General features: G+C 35.1%; 1 protein-coding gene and 1 non-coding gene across 7 annotated transcripts in view; both read left to right on the forward strand.

Moving 5' to 3' along the window:
* Positions 1-19,359, forward strand: part of TRAPPC8 (trafficking protein particle complex subunit 8) — a 70,802-nt gene that overhangs the window by 25,440 nt on the left and 26,003 nt on the right. For 4 of the 6 annotated variants that reach the window (XM_070421219.1, XM_070421222.1, XM_070421221.1 and 1 more), the window contains 8 exons: positions 3,231-3,331; positions 4,864-4,969; positions 11,282-11,302; positions 12,177-12,308; positions 13,872-14,096; positions 15,905-16,013; positions 17,381-17,575; positions 17,982-18,112. In XM_070421219.1, coding sequence (XP_070277320.1) covers positions 3,231-3,331; positions 4,864-4,969; positions 11,282-11,302; positions 12,177-12,308; positions 13,872-14,096; positions 15,905-16,013; positions 17,381-17,575; positions 17,982-18,112 — 1,020 coding nt within the window. The remainder of the gene's footprint in view (positions 1-3,230; positions 3,332-4,863; positions 4,970-11,281; positions 11,303-12,176; positions 12,309-13,871; positions 14,097-15,904; positions 16,014-17,380; positions 17,576-17,981; positions 18,113-19,359) is intronic. The other 2 variants (XM_070421220.1, XM_070421223.1) reach the window with 1 other exon arrangement.
* On the forward strand, positions 12,529-12,660 carry LOC139014756 (small nucleolar RNA SNORA31). Its single transcript, XR_011472310.1, has one exon. It is a non-coding gene; the product is annotated as a small nucleolar RNA SNORA31 (small nucleolar RNA).

Here is a 19,359-nt window from a genome sequence, read left to right on the forward strand (position 1 = left end):
CTGTATGTTTTCAAAATTTAATTCCAATTTCAGTTACTATATTCAAAGTGTAAAGTTTACTTTTTTTAGAAGATGCTTTTATTTCGGACTTCTTGAATAGTCTTTTAAAATTGCTTGAAATTTTTTTTTCCTGATGTAAGACTATAAATTGGTTAAGAACATGTACTTTGACGTAAGATAGATTGTTCTCTTATGTAAATTACTGAGTATTTGTAAGTTTCGGTTTTCTTGTCTATAAAATATGAATCCTAATGGCACAGGATTCGATAAGGTATAAGGCATGTAAGGTGCTTAGTATACCTCCTTGTATATAATAAGCTGTCAGTTTATTCTATACCTATGGTACAATGTCAGTAATTGGTGTGTAAACTTAGGTGTTTTAGGAAGAATTTCCTATACTTGTTATCACCTTTCAGTATTTTTGAAAAGTTGTTTTAAATATATATATAAAATTTGCTTCCTGTGCCTAGAAAAGAGTAAAACTAGCGTTGTTACTTTCTACTTAGTTTTCTTTAAAACATGTAAGCTTATAAACAAAAGTGTGAAGAACAAACTGTATAAGAACTTAACCCCTAGAGTGCCGGGGAGCACGATCGCGCTCCTCCTGTCTTTCGCCAAAAGTGCCGGGAGCTCTATCGCGCTCCTCCTGCAATGTCACTATTAGATGCTAGTAGTTCACTCTTTATGTGGGAAAAAAAATTTAAAAGCCTTAACTCACAATGCCTTGGCAATTTTAGCATAGTTCCTAGGATATTGGTTGGCACTCAAAGGGTTAAAATACTCCGTTGGGTCATTATGATGTAGACACTTGTTTAATTGCTTCTGTTTTGTATTTTTTAATCCTATGTATATATAAAACTAAGATGGGTAATGTAAAAATGTGAAGCTAAAATAGCAAAATTATATTACTCTTCCTTTTTATTTCTGTAATATTTTCAGTGAAAAAGTCAACTAACTTTTTGACCATCTTGTTCAGGAACAGAAAATATGCTGTGTTCAAGTGTTTTAAAAAATTACATGAGCCCTAACTGGTTTGGATCAGTGGATAGAGCGTCGGCCTGCGGACTCAAGGGTCCTGGGTTCGATTCCGGTCAGGGGCATGTACCTTGGTTGCGGGCACATGCCCAGTGGGGAGTGTGCAGGAGGCAGCTGATCGATGTTTCTCTCTCATCGATGTTTCTAGCTCTCTATCCCCCTCCCTTCCTCTCTGTAAGAAATCAATAAAATATATTTAAAAAAAAAATTATGTGAACTGTTCTTGGTTAGACATTCTCTGATTTTTCTATTACAGTCATCTAATGTAAGTTAATGAAATCACACATACTGAATGTCATCTCATTAATACCTTATAACATAGGTTTAAATTTACAATTATTAAATTTTACATAATGTACCTGCAAATTTAATGTTTGTATGGAGGTAAAAATCTTCTAAAGATACGGCAAAAATTTCTATGATTTTATGGCACTTAAGTTTTTTCATTTTTTAATCTGTAGTATGATAAATACTGCATTAAGCCATTTAGATGAAGATATTAATAGTAGCTATATGAGAGAAAATAGTTTAGCACTGGAAAATAAAGGCTTATTGCTATAACATAATGTATGCATGCGTGAAAATCCTTGTAGTCTGTAAAAGCTGCCCTAAAAGTAATAGGCCTTGGGGAAAAAATGTTGGAACTGTCCTCTTAAAACATGTGTCTTTGTAACTGGAACACAGACAAAAACATAAATAGTAAGTATGTATTTTTTGTATAATGTAAGTATAGTATAATTCTACATAGTCAATATATTTGATATTTTTATGCAGCATAGAACTATGTAAATTCATTATGTATATTAAAATATAAACTAGTTAAGAAAATACGTTTCAGAGCTGTAGAATATTTTGTCACATGGATATGACAGTTTTATTTGGTTTATTCACTAAATTTTGGAGCAGGCACTTCTGGGTGCTGAGGATACAGAGGAACTTTGAAACATACAGTTCATATTGTCATGGAAATCATAGTTTGTCAGGTTAACGGCTTTAATCATATCCTAGTTTTTAGGTAATTAAATTATTTTTGTGTTTTAAAAAAATGTTACAGAGGAATACATTTACTTATCCTAAAAGTAGATTGGCATTAACAATTTTTCCCTTTACCTTAATGAAGACTTCATTTATTTCTAGTTAAATTTTTATTAAGTACCCTCCTTACCTCTTTTTCCTTCCCTCCCTCCTTCCCTCCCTTCTTATCTTTCTCCCTCCCTTCCTCTCTAAAAAGCAATGAAAACATATCCTTAGGTGAAGATTAAAACAATTTTGGACATAGTAGGATATTTTACTAAGAAAATGAAACCTGTATTTTAACCTTTATTAGTCTTTTAGCACCATTGTATATTATTTGAATTATTAACTAAAGTTATAGACCAGTGGTTCTCAACCTTCTGGCCCTTTAAATACAGTTCCTCATGTTGTGACCCAACCATAGAATTATTTTCATTGCTACTTCATCACTGTAATGTTGCTACTGTGATGAATCGTCATGTAAATATCTGATATGCAGGATGGTCTTAGGCGACCCCTGTGAAAGGGTCGTTCAACAGCCAAAGGGGTCGCGACCCACAGGTTGAGACCCGCTGTTATAGACATTAACAAGAAAATGGGCTTTGAAAATGAAATAAGACCTAGAAAATTGACAGTAACATAGATCTTAGAAATGGTCTTTGTGCTTTTGTTAGGGTAAGGATATAAACTAGAGCGTGAAAATAATTGAAAATATATATAGTGCAAGCTGTTGTGAGCTCTGTTCTTCATATTTTAATGCCAATAATTGGAAAGAGATGTATTTCATTTTGTCTCTGTATGTTCCTATCATTGGTCTCTTCTCTACTTACTGAGAAAAGAGGAATAATAGGGAGGAGGTGGCAGCTGAAATCTTAAGCTAGACTTATGTGGTAGATATATGTGCCCTCATTCAAAAGTGTTCACTGAGTCTTTTTCAAAATCTCATTTTTTCTTCTTTTCCCCCAAATCTCATTTAAATACTGAATAACAGACTTGGGAATTTGACTAGAGAATTTAAAATTTAAAAGCTTTAAGTATATTTTTAAAGTCAGTGTTGGGCTATAAAATTTGTACATGTACATGCATAAAAATCTCATCAAATTTTATTCCAGTGTTTAGGCTTCCTGAATGCTGAACCACAAGCATTTCTGAAATAGTGTAAAGAATGTCTTTTCTTCCAGGAAATGGCAGCAGTGTCAGCTTTTCTTCAGCAAGGAGCAGCGAGGCCATACCCTGCACATTACATGGATACAGCAATCCAAATGTACAGGGATATCTGCAAGTAGGTGACTAGAATATTTATGTTCTTTCCATTTAGAAGTAAATTGGCATTTATATTGTTATCGAATATAAATGGTTCTGCGTTTTTCATACAAGTTAATATAGTCAGAGACAAGATGAGGTAATTTTCTAAAACTAGTGTTTCCTATTTTATTTGGATTTGTGCTCAGGAATTGGTTATATGTAATGTCGAGGCTACATGTTATATTGAGGGTGATTTGTATTGTGGGAACATCTAACCTTAACCGCTGTTAAACCAGGAGTTAGCCATTTTGAACTTTCATTGTTAAATAGGCAAAACACAAACAGTTCCATAATAGTCCAGGGAAGGAAATGAGAAATGTTTTGTACACATCGTGAGAACTGTTAGAACTCATTACTTATAATGAGGCTATGAGCTGGTCCAGAAGTAGTCGGGGAGTTTCATGGGATGGTTGGGGAATAGACCTTGAAAGAAAGGTGGTCAGGATTTGATGGACATAAAGACAATTCAGAAATTGTGTTTGGCAGGAATGATGTTTTGGATGCTGCCTGACTAGAGAAAGGGAATTGAGCCCTGGCGAGGTTAGGGGGTTTGAGAGTATTAAAAGTGTTGGGTGGTACATATGGAAAGATGGTGTGAGAGAAATTACTGTGGGGAGCCTCAACCCTCTATTATTTAAGCTGAAGTTAAGAGTTATGTAGTAGTAAATGGGAACTTACTGAATATTTGAGTACAGCCTTGACATAATGCAAGTTGTTTTTCAGGAAGATTAATCTGACTTTTCTATGTACCATGCATGGGTTGTCTTAGAATGTTGTTGGAGTATAAGTAGTACTTGTCATGATGTTATATTTACAGCACAACACTAATAATAATAATTGACATTTATTGAGTGTTTAGCATTTGCTACTATGCCAAAGTAGTTTACATTCTCATTTAATCTTAAGCCTATAAAATGGTACGATTATGATCTGTATTTTACAGATGAGAAGGCTGAAACTTAAGAATTTAACTTGCCCAAGGGCACACAGCTAGTAAATGGTGGAGCCAGTATTGAATTTTACCTATTATACCTTATGTAATCTATTTGAGAATAGATTTGGAGATTCTGGCAGGAGATACAGCTTTCTGTGAAGAAAGAGGAAGGATTGAAGGAGACTGAAAAAGAGCTAGGAGAGTGAGGTAGCAAAGGGAGCCAGAAATAAGAGTGAAAAGTTTGTATTCATTTCTGTTCCGAGCAAGTTTTATTTGTTAAATAGCTGCTGGTTTATGGATACTAGATAAGTCTTAGCGTTTTGCACACTGGAAATGTGACTTTACTTAGTATTTTTACCACAAAATTATATGATGAAAAGCTTTGAATAGTTATGAGAATTCTTAGGGTTCTTTTAAACTTTTTTGGTAAGTGGAAAACAAGGACATGGATTTCTTTTTACTCGAAAACTAGAATTGAAAACGTTTGTTGAACACATAGTTACTATGATGTATAAAGATATTATTGTAGTGCTAATTATATTTTTCTTGTCTTTTATTTTTTTATATTTTTTTAGGAATATGATATTGGCTGAAAGATGTGTATTGCTTAGTGCTGAAATCTTAAAAAGCCAGAGCAAATATTCAGAGGCTGCAGCTCTTCTAATACGGTTGACCAGTGAGGTACTGAAACTGTGTAGTATTTGTTTTAATTAGTGTTATTTCATAATTTTTAGAAAGTGTCCCCTTTTTTTTGAGGATGTGTAAAACAAAATTAGAGGGGAATCTCTCTTTGGGAATTTATAACATGGCTACTTTAGTTATTTGAATAAATTTTATATGCAATATTTTATAAACTGATTTTATTTATAGATTTAAGTCTACATTATTATTAACCACAAACGTGTTATACATATTCTGTGAATTAGGTTGTGACCTATGCATAACAACAGTTAAACAAGCATGTGCATCATTCCTCATGTAAAATTGATACTTAAAAGAGTGATCACTCAGGAATTTAAAAAAATCTATATGAATATTTCAAAAGAGAAAAAGTAATCCATTTATAGTTGCCATTAAAAGATTTATAACATTAAGTTGCATTTCTACAGACTTGTAAAGAATGGTAGTAATTTATTTAAAAGTATGTTTAAAGACACATTTTTAGATGAACGTGTGTAAGAACAGAAAAACGAAATCAAACACCTCCTTTGCTCCTTAAATTTTAATGTAATGTACACTACAGTTTTATTTATTTATTTTACATTTTTATTTATTATCATCACCTGAGGATATGTTTTTATTGATTTTTAGAGAGAGAAGAAGGCAGAGGGAGAAAGGGAGGGAGAGAGGGGGAGAGAGAGAGAGAGAAACATCAATAAGAGAAACATCCATCAATTGCTCCCCGACCAGGGATTGAACCTGTAACCTGGTATATGGGATGATGCTCCAGTCAACTGAGCTACCCGGCCAGGGCTATTCACTATGATTTTACTTTTTGGACCATTCTGTACTTTTCACTCTATATATTTTGGGGGGTGATTTGTTCATAGGCATGATTTTCACTCTCAAATCTGTCTCCAGCCCTGACTTTTTGAGTTTTAGATTTGTATGGCCAACTGCATTTTAGACTTATCTTTAAGTTGACATACCAATGAGTAGCCATATAAACTTTCTTACCTCATGATCTTAAATGGTCATAACCAGGTAGCTTCTCATTTGCTCAAGGTTTTGAGACTAGTTGAGATGCGCCCATATTCTCTTACCTGTCAGTAACACAATTGGGGGAGAGGGGTGATTAACTTCTTAAATATCCCTCCTAATGTCTTGGTTCATCTCCTTAATGTCCTTCTCCTGGCCCTTTTTCTGTTAAGTCCTTCATATAGTCATCTGCAGCACACCAGGTTGTCCTAAGTGTCTCTGCCATGCCCTCTCTTATAGTGCTGTGAGACCTGACTTGTCATAGTACATTTAAGTTATGAGCTTTTGAGAGTAGGGGCTGTGCTACCTTCTATATTTTTATCCTTAGTGCCTAACACAGGGCTTGGCACATGGTATGTGATTTACAAATGTTGAACTGAACCTTAATTGTTTTCAAAGGGTTTCTGTATGATATAACTAATTAGGTTGAGAGATGATATTAAAAATGTTTAATAATTGATTCTGCATGAATACTGACCAATATGAACTGTTGCCAGACATAAACTGTTTGATAGAGCTGAATATAGGCTCCTGTGTGTTGATGTTCTGTATTATAATAAGTAATCTTTACTTGGGTTTGAATATGTTGCTGTTGTTTTCAACCTAGGGATTCTCAGTGAATATAAAAGGAATTTATGGTTTAGGAGCTTGGATAAAATTTTCTTAGAGCAAATCCTTCTGTCTGCATTTTAACCTTGTAATTTTCTGTCCTTGTTCTCTTTTCCTTTCTATCTCTTTGCTTTCACCTTTCTTTTTCAAACTTGGATGATTTATTTTGTCATGAAATTCTAGCAGATTTATCATTGTAATTTACTACTTTGGAGTGATGTGTGGCTTCTATTTCTCCAGAAATTGTGATTCTCAGTGGCCTTCGCTGTTGTACCTTTCAGATATTTCTTTGAGACAGTTTAAAAGTAAAGACTTCTAGGCATAATGTATATAAAGTTTTGTTAAATTTTAACTAATGTGTATTTATTGTATTTATTTCATTAACTAGGAGGGCTGCATGATATCGTAAAAAGTTCACTCGTCTTGAGGATAAGGAACTGCGTTACATACTCTTGACATTTATGAATTGTGCTTGTTAGATTTTGCTAACACCATTCTAGCAAAAGAAGCTGGGAGGCCTGGGTGAAAAGAGCTGTGCTTTGACTTTCTATTTTGGACTGCAAGTGGATGGGCAAGTGGACGGTTTATTGTGATGTTCTCAGCGTGGCAGAGCAGTCCCAGCTTAATGACAAGGCATGCCACATTCACCTCCACATAGGAGAGTGGGCCGGAACTTGCTATTTAAGAAGGCATGCTTTTCCTCTGCTTGTGTCTGTTTCTGTGTTGAACATTTATTCTAGTCTTATAGCTCTTTTTGTCTACTACTGCATTTAAAGACATTAAATCAGTTTCCCAGGGAGAGTAATAGCAACAGTTTTTATAAATTTCTCCAGGTTGGGAGGAACTGTCCTGTGTTAAATTGATCAGCTGGTAGCACCTTTCCTGGTAACCTCACAATTGTGTGAAGAAAAAAATCTTACAGCCATCCTGGGAGTTGATTTCAGTTAAGCTTGTGTTTATTCACAAGGTGGAGGTGTTTATTCACACCTCCTAGCTTAGATGATTTCCCCCTGTATTTATCCTCATAATTTAAGTTAACGTTGCCCTTTCAGCTTTTTTTTTTTAAAAAAAACATTCTCCCGAAGGCAGGGTTTTTAAAAAATATATATTTTATTGATTTTTTACAAAGAGGAAGGGAGAGGGATAAAGTTAGAAACATTGATGAGGGAGAAACATTGATCAGCTGCCTCCTGCACACCCCCTACTGGGGATGTGCCTGCAACCAAAGTACATGCCCTTGACCGGAATCGAACCTGGGACCCTTCAGTCCTCAGGCTGACGCTCTATCCACTGAGCCAAACTGGTCAGGGCCCTTTCAGTTTTTGTTAAAATTACCTCTTGGTTGTGGGCAAAGTTTATAGGCTAGAGTTCTTGTTAAAGTGGTATCATAGGTTTTTTTTTTCTTCTTCTTCCTTATAGTATATACTAGAGGCCCAATGCACGAAATTTGTGCAAGGGGCTCAGCCATCGCATCCCCAGCTGCCTTGGCCGGCCCTCGCAGCCTCAGCTGGCCCTAGCAGCCTCTGATGGCCTTGCAGCCCTTTGCAGCCCCAGCTTCATCCAAAGGTCATCCGGACGGTTGTCCAGAATGTCATCCGGATGGTCGTTTGGCTGTTCGGTCTAATTAGCATATTAGCTCTTTATTATATAGGATAATAGGCTTGTCATACCATGAACTACAGAAAATAAAATATTCTTCTTCAACTCATAGCTTCTGCTCTCTGAATAAAACTCTGTCACTAAAATTCTTTCATTTTCCTTTCTTTTTTTTTTTTTTTTTTAAATATATTTTATTGATTTTTTACAGAGAGGAAGGGAGAGAGATAGAGAGTTAGAAACATCGATCAGCTGCCTCCTGCACACTCCCTACTGGGGATGTGCCTGCAACCAAGGTACATGCCCTTGACCGGAATCGAACCTGGGACCCTTGAGTCCGCAGGCCGACGCTCTATCCACTGAGCCAAACCGGTTCGGCTCATTTTCCTTTCAAAAACATTCATTGCAGTTGTCATTCTTTTCAGGGCTTTTTTTGTGTGTTTCAAAGCAGTGGTTTTTTCTACTAGAGGTGTCACTGAAAGAGATGAGCTAACAAAGAACTAAGCTGCAATGAGATATGAATGTAGTTATTCAGATCAGAAAATTCATTCTTTCTCAGACAACAGCTTTGCTGGATAAAAGAATCAAATTTTGCTTTAGCGAAATTAATACATGCCATGGACTTTCAGGTCTCTCCTAAATTGGTCAGTCCTTGAGGGTTAAATTTGAGGAAGCTGAGGGTTTACTGTGCTCGTTCTCATCTGGATTATATATTAGAGTCATTTACACACTATCAAAGATATCTATGGCATATCCTTATATTAATCAGAATGTCCAGGATTGCTGCCCATCCAAGTTTTGCAATTTAATGATGTTTCATTGGCAATTTAAAAATGCTTATTTATTCTGTGTGTGTGTGTATTTGTATGTTATGTGTGCACACATGCTAGGAATAAACTTAAGAAATATATAGGACTGAGAGAAAAAACTGTGAAACTCTATTGAGAAGTCTGAATAAAGTTCCAAAATAGAAAAAGTAATTAGAGGGAATTACCTGTTCTATTTATTAAAATGCATTTGAAGGCTATAGAAATTAAAACTATTTACAGTGATAAGAATAGACAGGAATGGAATGAGAATTTAAATACATATGATTAGGTGTCATTTAATTTAGTGAAGAGTGTTACATAATTCACTGAATGCTATTGTACTTGTAGCTAGCTGTTTGGGGTTGGATTATTCATTACATGATAATATAACTATAGCTGGATTTTAATGTGAAAAATAAAACAAAAAAAAACTAGAAGAAAATACAGGAGAGCATTTAAAAAATCTAGGAATGATAACATCCTTTCCGAGTTTGATGTAATATCCTGAAAACAATGGCAAATATAATATGCTTGACTTCTAAAGAATAAACTCCTTCATGTCAGAATTGGGAAACACTATTTGCAAATGTATGATAAAGGCTTGATACTTACTAAGTGTACAAAGGGCTCTTACAAACCACATAATTACAAAAACCCATTCACAAAAGAGTATAAGTAGGCAATTCACAAAAAAAAGTACAAAGACCTTTAAACATAGGAAAAGATTAACAACCTACTGTTAAAGAAATGTATGTTGAGAGTCATTTTTATTAAAGAGATAGACGTTAAAAAATGATCTTGGGCTGAGTAGAGAAAATATATACTCTCATTCTCTGTTGACAAGAATATATATGGGTACTTCTTTTTGTAGCAGTTTGTCTATCTTGATTAGAATTTGAAGTATAAGCATAGCTTTCATTAAGTCAGCAGTTATATTTCCAGAAATTTGTCTAATAAAAATCCTATATAATAAAAGCGTAATATGCTAAGTGTCTGAACAATTGTTTGACCATTCAGTTGATCACTGACCAGTCGCTATGACACGCACTGACCACAAGGAGGCAGATGCTCTGACCGCTAAGGTTAGCTTGCTGCTGGGGTCCGGCTGATCGATCAGGACTGGGTGAGAGGGCCAGACTCATCTTGGAGCCCTCCCGAGGTTCCTCCCCGGCCGGCCCCCATTACCCCCGAAGGTGACTGGGCGAGACAGCCCCCATCTCTGGCCAGGCTGAGGGACCCCACCCATGCACAAATTCATGCACCCGGCCTCTAGTATTTATATAATTAGTCACATTTGTTTAGAAAAATGTAAATATATTTTTATTGATTTCAGAGCTGGAGAGAGAGATAGAAACATCAGTGATGAGAGAAACTCATCGATTGGCTGCCTCTTTCACACCCCCTACTGAGGATCAAATCTGCAACCCAGGCATGTGCCCTTGACCAGAATCAAACCCAGCACCCTCCAGTCTGCAGGCTGATGCTCTGTTCACTGAACCAAACCCGCTAGGGCTAGAAAATGTTTATTGAAGCAATTTTTCTTATAGTTAGAAAAGTTTGAAGCAATAATAAATCAGTTGGAGACTGTTAACAGATTAGGGTATGTTTGTGTAATGGAATACAATGTAGCTTTAAAAGAAATGAGAGATGTAGATGTCTTGGAAAGATGTCCATGATAATAAGTTTAAAAAGCAAAATAATATCATTTATGCATAGAAAAGTATGTGTATTTTTAAAAAACTAGCATATAAGCACACATGTAATATATATACTAGTATACCACTTTAAGCTGACAAATTGGATGAGGCATGGGATGGGAAAGAAAGATGTTCACTTTTTTTTCTTCAAATATTTAGTCTTTAAGGAAAAAAGAGTTTGTATTAATTTAAAATAAAGAAAATATTGTCCTAAGAAAATGAAGATGTAAGCTTCCAATCCCCTCCCCCCCCCCATGGTAATTCTGATTCATTGATATAGAACCACTTGCTAATTGTATATTCCTAATTTCCTCACTAGCTTTTGGCTCTTATTTACCAGAAACATTATCTGATTTTTTAGTTTTTGTCCTGAGGGGTTTAAAATAGATAATATCTACTGTTTACTGAATGTTTCTGGAGTGTTTCCTCGGATCTGTTCCAACTCTAATATAATTTTATGATTGCTGCAGAGATAGTTATAATAGTGTCTGAATACTTTTTGATGTAACTATAATCTGTTGAAATGATTTCATTTAAAGTCAATGTTTTCTGTTTTCAACTTTCCCTGGGGAAAATAATGGCAGCAGAACACGTGGAAGGGCATGGTAAGTTCTGCTTGAGAGTAGCTGGAAACCTAGAGAAAGTTTTGGTGAAAATGTTGTTGATACTTGATCAGCAACCTTCAGTACTTTCTCTCAGTGATTTAGAAAGCAATGATGGCTCTTTCAGTTGAAAGATTTTTCTTATGGATTAGGGTGTAAGTGCAGTATGTAGTTTTTGTAGCCACTGTTGTAAGATTCAGTTGAGGCGGAAATAATTTGAGTTTTGCCATTTATTAATATAGCAGGCAATACTCCTTGAAGGGGAAGCCTTCTGAACTTTTTAATGCAGTAGCTTTTTTGGTCCACTTGAATCACAGCAAAAATTAAGAATTCTTTTCAAATACAATAAAACTTTATGGAGGATAAAGTAATAGATTAAATTATTTTATAACTTACACACATTTTTTTATTTTTCCTTTTTTTGGGAGGGAAATACACTATTGGATGTCACAGATCAATTTGCAGAAGAAATTAGATTGGTGTGAATCTTTTTTTGTGTGTTTGTGTGTGCTCTATTTTCTGGTTTATCATTAATCAGTATATCTGTATTAAATTCTCAGTTTACATACTGTTTTTCCATTTGAAAAGGGATTGCATTTCTTCAGAGACTTTTTTACGTGGTGTATGTCATAACCAGGCATTGGGCTTTATGAAAAGCAAAAGAAAATACTTCATGGTAGAGTGTTTTCTGAAGGGTTTTTTTTTTTTTAATGTGCTTATTGGAAAAAAGAGTTATCAGGATTGGATTACCCCTTGCTCTCTGTCCTCAGATACTTTAAGTTAAACATTGAATATGTTATTTATTAAGAAAGTAAATGTCTTTCACCCATTATTTTTAATTTTGTGAAACTCACCTTTTCTCTTAAACATTCAACAGGACTCTGATCTTCGAAGTGCTCTTCTTTTGGAACAGGCAGCTCACTGCTTTATAAATATGAAGAGTCCCATGGTTAGAAAATACGCGTTTCATATGATATTGGCAGGCCATCGGTTTAGTAAAGCAGGACAGGTGAGTGCATTTTCTTTAAAAAAGAAAACAACTTATTATTTTAGTTTCTATTTGTTATAATGTGTTATTTATTTTATAAATGTATGTCATTTGTCAATATTTTATGACTTAATCCTAAAGACGGATACAAATTTTGTTTCAAGGTAATGTGTAATATTTTATGTTAATAAGAGCATGAGATTTGGATTTAGAAAAGTCTGGGATTCAGTCTTGAAATTCTGTGCATCTATTTGACAGTCCTGGAGCAGTTACTGTTGCTGCCAAGGTTCCAGTGCAGATGCAAGAAAAAAGGGTCCTCGCGCTTTCTGTCTGTCTGATTGTGGCAGCCAAGATTGAATGGGGGAATACAGTGAAAAAAATACCTTGATGTTCTGCTTACAACTTGACTTTGGTAGAGCAATTTTTCTGAGCCTCCTTTTTAAAAAAACAACAAAAACATTTGGAATTTTGCCCCAATTTGTGTAAGGCTAAACCAAGTCATATATGTGAAAATCCAGATAAGATGAATGCATTCAAACAGCATTTACTATTGAGTAGGGGTTGAACCTTCCCCCCACTTCAGCTCTGCTCTTCCGTTGTCTTCCAGGGTGCTTTATGATGGCATTTACTAAGTAGTAAATGAGTAGAAGTCTTCTTTGTCCCCAGAAGCAGTTGGGTTGGAGAGAGCTTCATTAACTCCCAGGGTCCATTCAAGCATTTGTTGGAGGGAGCTTTGCTGGAGGTAGAGAGTGGTAGCAGCAGTCAGATGGTGGTTCCCTGCATGCTGTCAAGTGGTAGATGACTGTGGTTTGCTTTCATTATCTCTTTATAAAGAAAACATTTCTTAAAGAAACAAATAATTCTGGCAATACATGGTGCAAAGTTTGCCCTGGGATGGGGAGTGGATACAAGAGTATTTTCTGAAGCAAAAGGTTTAGTGGAGGGAGGCCTCTTCCTTGGTACCAAATTCCATCTTTAGGAAGTTGTCTGAGTTCAGCAGGTGGCAGTGATTATAGCTGATTAATTCCAAACATCTGCTCAGATGTGGCAGGATGCAGGGGGCAAAAAAAATTAAATAATACCAAACAAACAAAACTAGTTTAAAAATGTGTGTGTGTGTGTGTGTGTGTACAACGGTATACTCACATATGCAGTGTTAGCACACACGGGGTATTTCCATTCAGCCCAGTGTAGTGGTATAAAGAGAGATGACCCCAACAAAATTGAGACTTCATAAGATCACTCTCGTTTATAAGCTAATAACCAAGCCTCTAACTGATCGGTAACTCCATAATGCTACTGCTTTGGAAACTCTTAGGTGGTGGTTCATGAAGTCATCATTATTTCTGACTTTTAGACTTCTTGCCCTTGGACAAAACAGCTGCTTGCTGTAGGACCTCTTGGTTTTTAGTAGTAATTGTTGAGAGGTTTTCCAAAATGTTGGTTTTGTTTTCTTCATTATCCCAGCCTTGGAAGGACCAGTTACTAGTTACTTGATTGTGTGTGTGCGTGTATTTATTTTTTTCAGTCCCAGAGAAATTTGAATTTGTTGTGTAATACTTTGTTGTGTTTATTTTCTTACAGAAAAAGCATGCTTTACGCTGCTATTGTCAAGCCATGCAAGTTTACAAAGGAAAAGGCTGGTCTCTTGCAGAGGATCACATTAACTTCACTATTGGGCGCCAATCCTATACTCTTAGGCAGCTGGACAATGCTGTGTCTGCTTTCAGGCATATTTTAATCAACGAAAGTAAACAATCTGCGGCTCAGCAAGGGTCCTTCCTCAGAGAATATCTTTATGTTTACAAGGTGAATACATAGTTTCTGGAGTAGATATTAAAATTTTAATCATTTTTAGCAAAAAGCTTAATATTTAGTACTATCCAGCAGGAGTCTAATAAAGTTTTATTAGAATATCTATATAAAGCCCAAGTGACCATTACGACCGGTTGCTATGATGTGCACTGACCACCAGGGGGCAGACACTCAACGCAGGAGCTGCCCCTGGTGGTTAGTGGACTCCCACAGCCAACCTCCTGTGGTCCCTCCCCCCCCACCCCCGCCCCACACACACACCTCCCAGCCCCAATTGGCCCCGATCACTGGCCAGCTGAGGGATCCCACCCGTGCATGAATTCGTGCACCGGGTCTCTAGTACAGCGGTCGCCAACCAGTGGGCAAACACTTGGTAGTCCGTGAGGTCCGAAAGGTTGGTGACCACTGGTTTAAGGAAATCTTTGGAGCAGCGGTAGCCAGCCAGTTGTCCGTGGACCACTGGTGGTCCGTGAGGTCCGAAAGGTTGGCGACTGCTGCTCTAGTGTATATATAATTATCAGTCATAATAAAGTGTGACAAGCTGTTTTTTGGTCATAGCTCAGAGTTGCATTGCCCTTCCAGAGTTCTTTTAAAGATAAAATTTTTAAAAATACATATTTTTATTCATTTCAGAGAAAGGGAGAGGGAGAGAGAGCTAGAAACATCAGTGATGAGAGAGAATCATGGATTGGCTGCCTCCTGCATGCACCCTACTGGGGACGAGCCTGAAACGGGGCATGTGCCCTGACCGTGAATCGAATCTGGGACCCTTCAGTCTGCAGGCTGACACTCTATCCACTGAGCCAAACTGGCTAGGGCAAAAAATAATTTTAATATTCCAGTATATATTTGATTTGTGGCTGTTCTTGGAATCTTAAAGAAATTACATGTTTTCTGGACTGTTTTATTATTATGCTTTTGGCTTTTTTTAAAAAAAATCTTAATTGATTTTATAATATATTGGGTCCTCATATCACCCTGTGGAAAGTATATCCCCTCTATTTTTGCTATGAAAAATGAGGTATGGATCTGTGGGAAGTAGACAAATTATTATGGTGTAATCCAGAAAAATTGAAGGAAAAATATTTCCCTGACACAGAAGGATAGGAGATGTAAAGCATTGTTTTATGGGGAAAATTGGAAGTTACAATTTTTTTGTAAAGTCCTTTGAAGAGTGAATACTATTGCATTTCTGTCCTTTAGGAAGTAATTACCCTTTATGCTTTATTAATTTAAAATCATGTGGATTAAAATTTTGGCAGATAGGATGCTGTAATGAGTCACAGGAAGTAAAATGCATACCAAGATAATGTTTGGAAGTTTAGCATCCAAAGAGAGCTAACTAGCTGAATAATCTTAGACGGACTTTCTTGGGCCAGAATAAATCTCTAAATTCTATATCTCTGATCTATTAAATAAAACTAGTAATTCTTTATCTTACTATTTTTGCTTAACATGTTTTTAATACCTTGTGTATTAAAACACGGGGAAGCAGCCCTGGCTGGTGTAGCTTCGTGGTTAGAGTGTTGGCTTGTGCACCGAAGGGTCTTGGGTTCGACTCCCAGTCAAGGGCATGTACCTGGGTTGTGGGTTCACTTCAGGCAACCCATCAGTGTGTGTCTCTCACATTGATGTTTCTCTCTGTATTCTCCCCTCCCTCTCTCCCTTCGACACTGAAAAAGCTATGGGAAAAGTATATCCTCAGGTGAGATTTAACAGCAACAATACAAATGGGGAAACAAATATAAGGAAACTGGAGTTTACTCAGAAATTCTTTTTTATTTCTTTTGTATTTCTCTTAGAATGTAAGTCAGCTATCACCAGATGGGCCCTTGCCGCAGCTTCCTTTACCATATATTAACAGTTCAGCCACACGGGTTTTCTTCGGCCATGACAGACGACCAGCAGATGGTTAGTAAAGGTTTCTTTGGCCTTGTTTCCTAGTGACTATTTTTTTAAAGTTTTTTCCTCTCTCCACTTAAAATAATGTGTTGTTGTTAAAGAATATTTGAAAATAAATAATCATATACCATAACACCTATCTTTCTGCCATCTGAAGATAATCATTGCATTGTTTTTTCTTAGCCCTAAATTAAAAACTAATAAGTAAATAGCTATAATTATAATGGCTTTTCTCATATAAAGAATGCTCCTGTAATTGTATAATCTTGATAATTTTTTAATGGCTGTAATATATTACATTCAGTGTATAAAAGTACTTTATTTTCACATTTGCTTGTTATATAATTTGACCGTTTCCATCCTTTTTAATATAAAATCCTGTTTTAAGAGTCATCTTTATGAATAAAACTTAACTTTTTATTATGGAAGTTTTCAAATGAACATAGACGTACAGAACACTTGCCCCTATTCTGTTGTTCTTGTTGTAAGGCTTTCTAAAATACAGGATTTTTCCTTAGGATTGAGCCTTAGAATGGCAGTACTGGGCCAAAATTAAAATACAATGCATGTTAAAGTAAAGTAATTCTAAGCAGTCTTATATTTAAGCTTAATATGTTTCTTGAGCTAATTTAGTGTTTTATTTAAAAAGTATAACAGCATTGTTTTTTATAGCCAAAAATGAAACAATAGCAGCACATGAGTTGACAGATTTTGGTATTTTCATATAAAGGATTCATGCTGTAGAACATGAGTGAACTAGTTCTACATGTTTCAACATAGGTCTTACCTACAACAAAATGCTGAGTGAAAAAAGTTAGAATGATCAAATATAATTTCATTTACATATTTCAAACATAAAAATCAATTCTATGCATTGTTTAGTATATACCCATATATGGTAAAGTAAAAAAAAAAAAAAGGATGAGGATGCTATACTTCTGCTTTGGAGCAACTCCAGGAAGAAGTGGTGCCAGTGGAGATGAAGGATTGAAGAGGGTTTCACAGATCTGTAACATTTATAAAAAAATAATTTGGGGATAATATGAAAATATACTTTTGTTAAATTTTGATATACAATTATTTGTTACATTATTCTTCATGGGTTTTGTTGTTGTTTGTATGTTTGAAGTATTTTATATAAAACTGCTGTGGAAAATGAGAGAAAATATATCCTTTCAGAGTCAGGAAGAAAAGACCAGAAGAGTTCCAGATAGGTAAGGGTTAATAAGAGGATATCTTTTCTCTTAGATAATTGGAAATAGGCAAGAGTGAGTGTATATATGTATATGGATAACTTAGATTTTTATTTAAAGTGTCTCATTTGAGTGTAGTTCGTAATAAACATGTATATTTAATTTTGATACTTTTTTTTTTAGGTGAAAAGCAAGCAGCTACTCATGTAAGTCTTGATCAAGAGTATGACAATGAATCCTCTCAGCAGTGGCGAGAACTTGAGGAACAAGTTGTGGCCTTGATTAACAAAGGAGTAATTCCACCCAATTTCCATCCCACGCAGTACTGTTTGAATAGTTTTTCAGATAACTCAAGATTTCCTCTTGCAGTTGTAGAAGGTGATACACTGGAATTTTTACACATGGTTTTTTGTTCGTTTGTTTTACTTACAGTAGATTTAACATAATGTTTTGTATGCCCCAAGTCACCAGAAGCTGAGGATGCAAAAATAAATTAGGAACTCAAAATTTACTGAGCTGCATTTATAAAAGCAGGCGGTGGGGCTTCCAATATAGGTAGATGCAAAGTGCTGTTAGAATGCCATCTCTAGTACAGAGAAATGGAGGAACTGCTTTTGAGGAGGCAGTTTTAAAACTAAATCCTGGATAAACAGACATTTACAAGTTGGTAAAGGATAGTCTAGGCAGAAATTCAGAGCTATGAAACAAGACGTATTCAAAGAATTTGCACACAAGATGAAGTATAGGATTATTAAAGTTACTGACTGAGGCATTTCTTTTATAGAACCAATCACAGTGGAAGTGGCTTTTAGAAACCCTTTGAAGGTTCCACTTTTGTTGACTAATTTGTCATTGCTCTGGAAGTTTCAACCTAAAGATTGCAGTGGAAAGAATGATGAAGAAGTTAAAGAACTAGTAAGTTATTAAAAGGTATTTGTAATAAGCTTGTTTCAGTGATAGCATAACAGATGCTGTAATAACATTTCAACTTCTCTGTTTAGTGGAGTGTACTTACTCTTTTTTAAGCTTTTTTTCCCCTAGTTATAGAAAGTATGTTATGTACCTATTGCTGAAAATTGAAAATGCAGAAGAATATAAAGAATAAAAATAAAAGTCTTCTCAGTTTTTAGAAATAGCCATTTTAACACTTCACTGTATATTCAATAACTTACATTTGTATTTTTCCCTCACATAATGGGATTGTTCTCATATTATATATATTGTTTTTTCATTCTCTGTTGATTTATTTGCATATTGTAATTTTAAAATGTCTTGCTGTTTCATTTTTGCGTCATCATCGTACAAATGATCTATAAGTTATTTTCTCTCTCTATTGGTAGTTATTTTGGAAGGTGCCATTTGTTTACTATCAATCAGTCCATGAAAATTTGGGTGCATAGTGTTTTTTATAATGACTATTTCCGTAGGAAAGATTCCTAGGCATGAAGTTAGAACATTTTAGGGAATAAATATTTTCATATTTTATTGGTTTCTCAAAAGGTTATACCAGTGAGTTTCTCACCAGCACAATATGGGGTTTGGTATCTCATCTTTGCAACATGAAGTCTTCTTATTTATTAAAAAAAATCTTGAGTTGATAGGTTAAAAAATGCCATCTTATACTATTTTATATTTTATCTTCTTGATGGGTAGTAAAGTTGAAATTCTTATATTTGTATTTCTTTTTGTTTGAATTATATTTATTTTTTACTATGTCTGTAATAAGCTCTTTATTTATTTAAGATGTTATTTTTGAAGTAGGAATGTCTGGAACAAAGAATTTTTGTTACCCAGTTGATAGTATCAGAAAGAACTTGGACAGAAAAAGAAAGAACTTGCACAAAAACATTTTTTTACCTAGTTATTTATTAGTTCATTTTCTGATATCTTTTATATAAATTTTACTTCTTAGTACTACCTTCCTGTGTGCTTTAATAATGTGGTAAGCATTATTTTGGAACTGGGAAATATTCCAACATGTTCATGTTCATTAATGAAGGGAGAACCTGAAAGACATCTGTTGTATTAACTTTAAACTATTTAAACTTTTCTTTTGAAGTGTTTCATTTTTTAAAAAAAAGATTGGCTTATTTAAAACCTTGCTGTTTAAATTAATTGAAGACATTTTGTGATTACTTATACTCATTGTGAATAGTTTGAAA

This window comes from Myotis yumanensis, unplaced genomic scaffold, assembly GCF_028538775.1.
Source record: "Myotis yumanensis isolate MYYU_CA2020_CCGP unplaced genomic scaffold, mMyoYum1.0.hap1 SCAF_7, whole genome shotgun sequence".
Classification (NCBI taxonomy): domain Eukaryota; kingdom Metazoa; phylum Chordata; class Mammalia; order Chiroptera; family Vespertilionidae; genus Myotis; species Myotis yumanensis.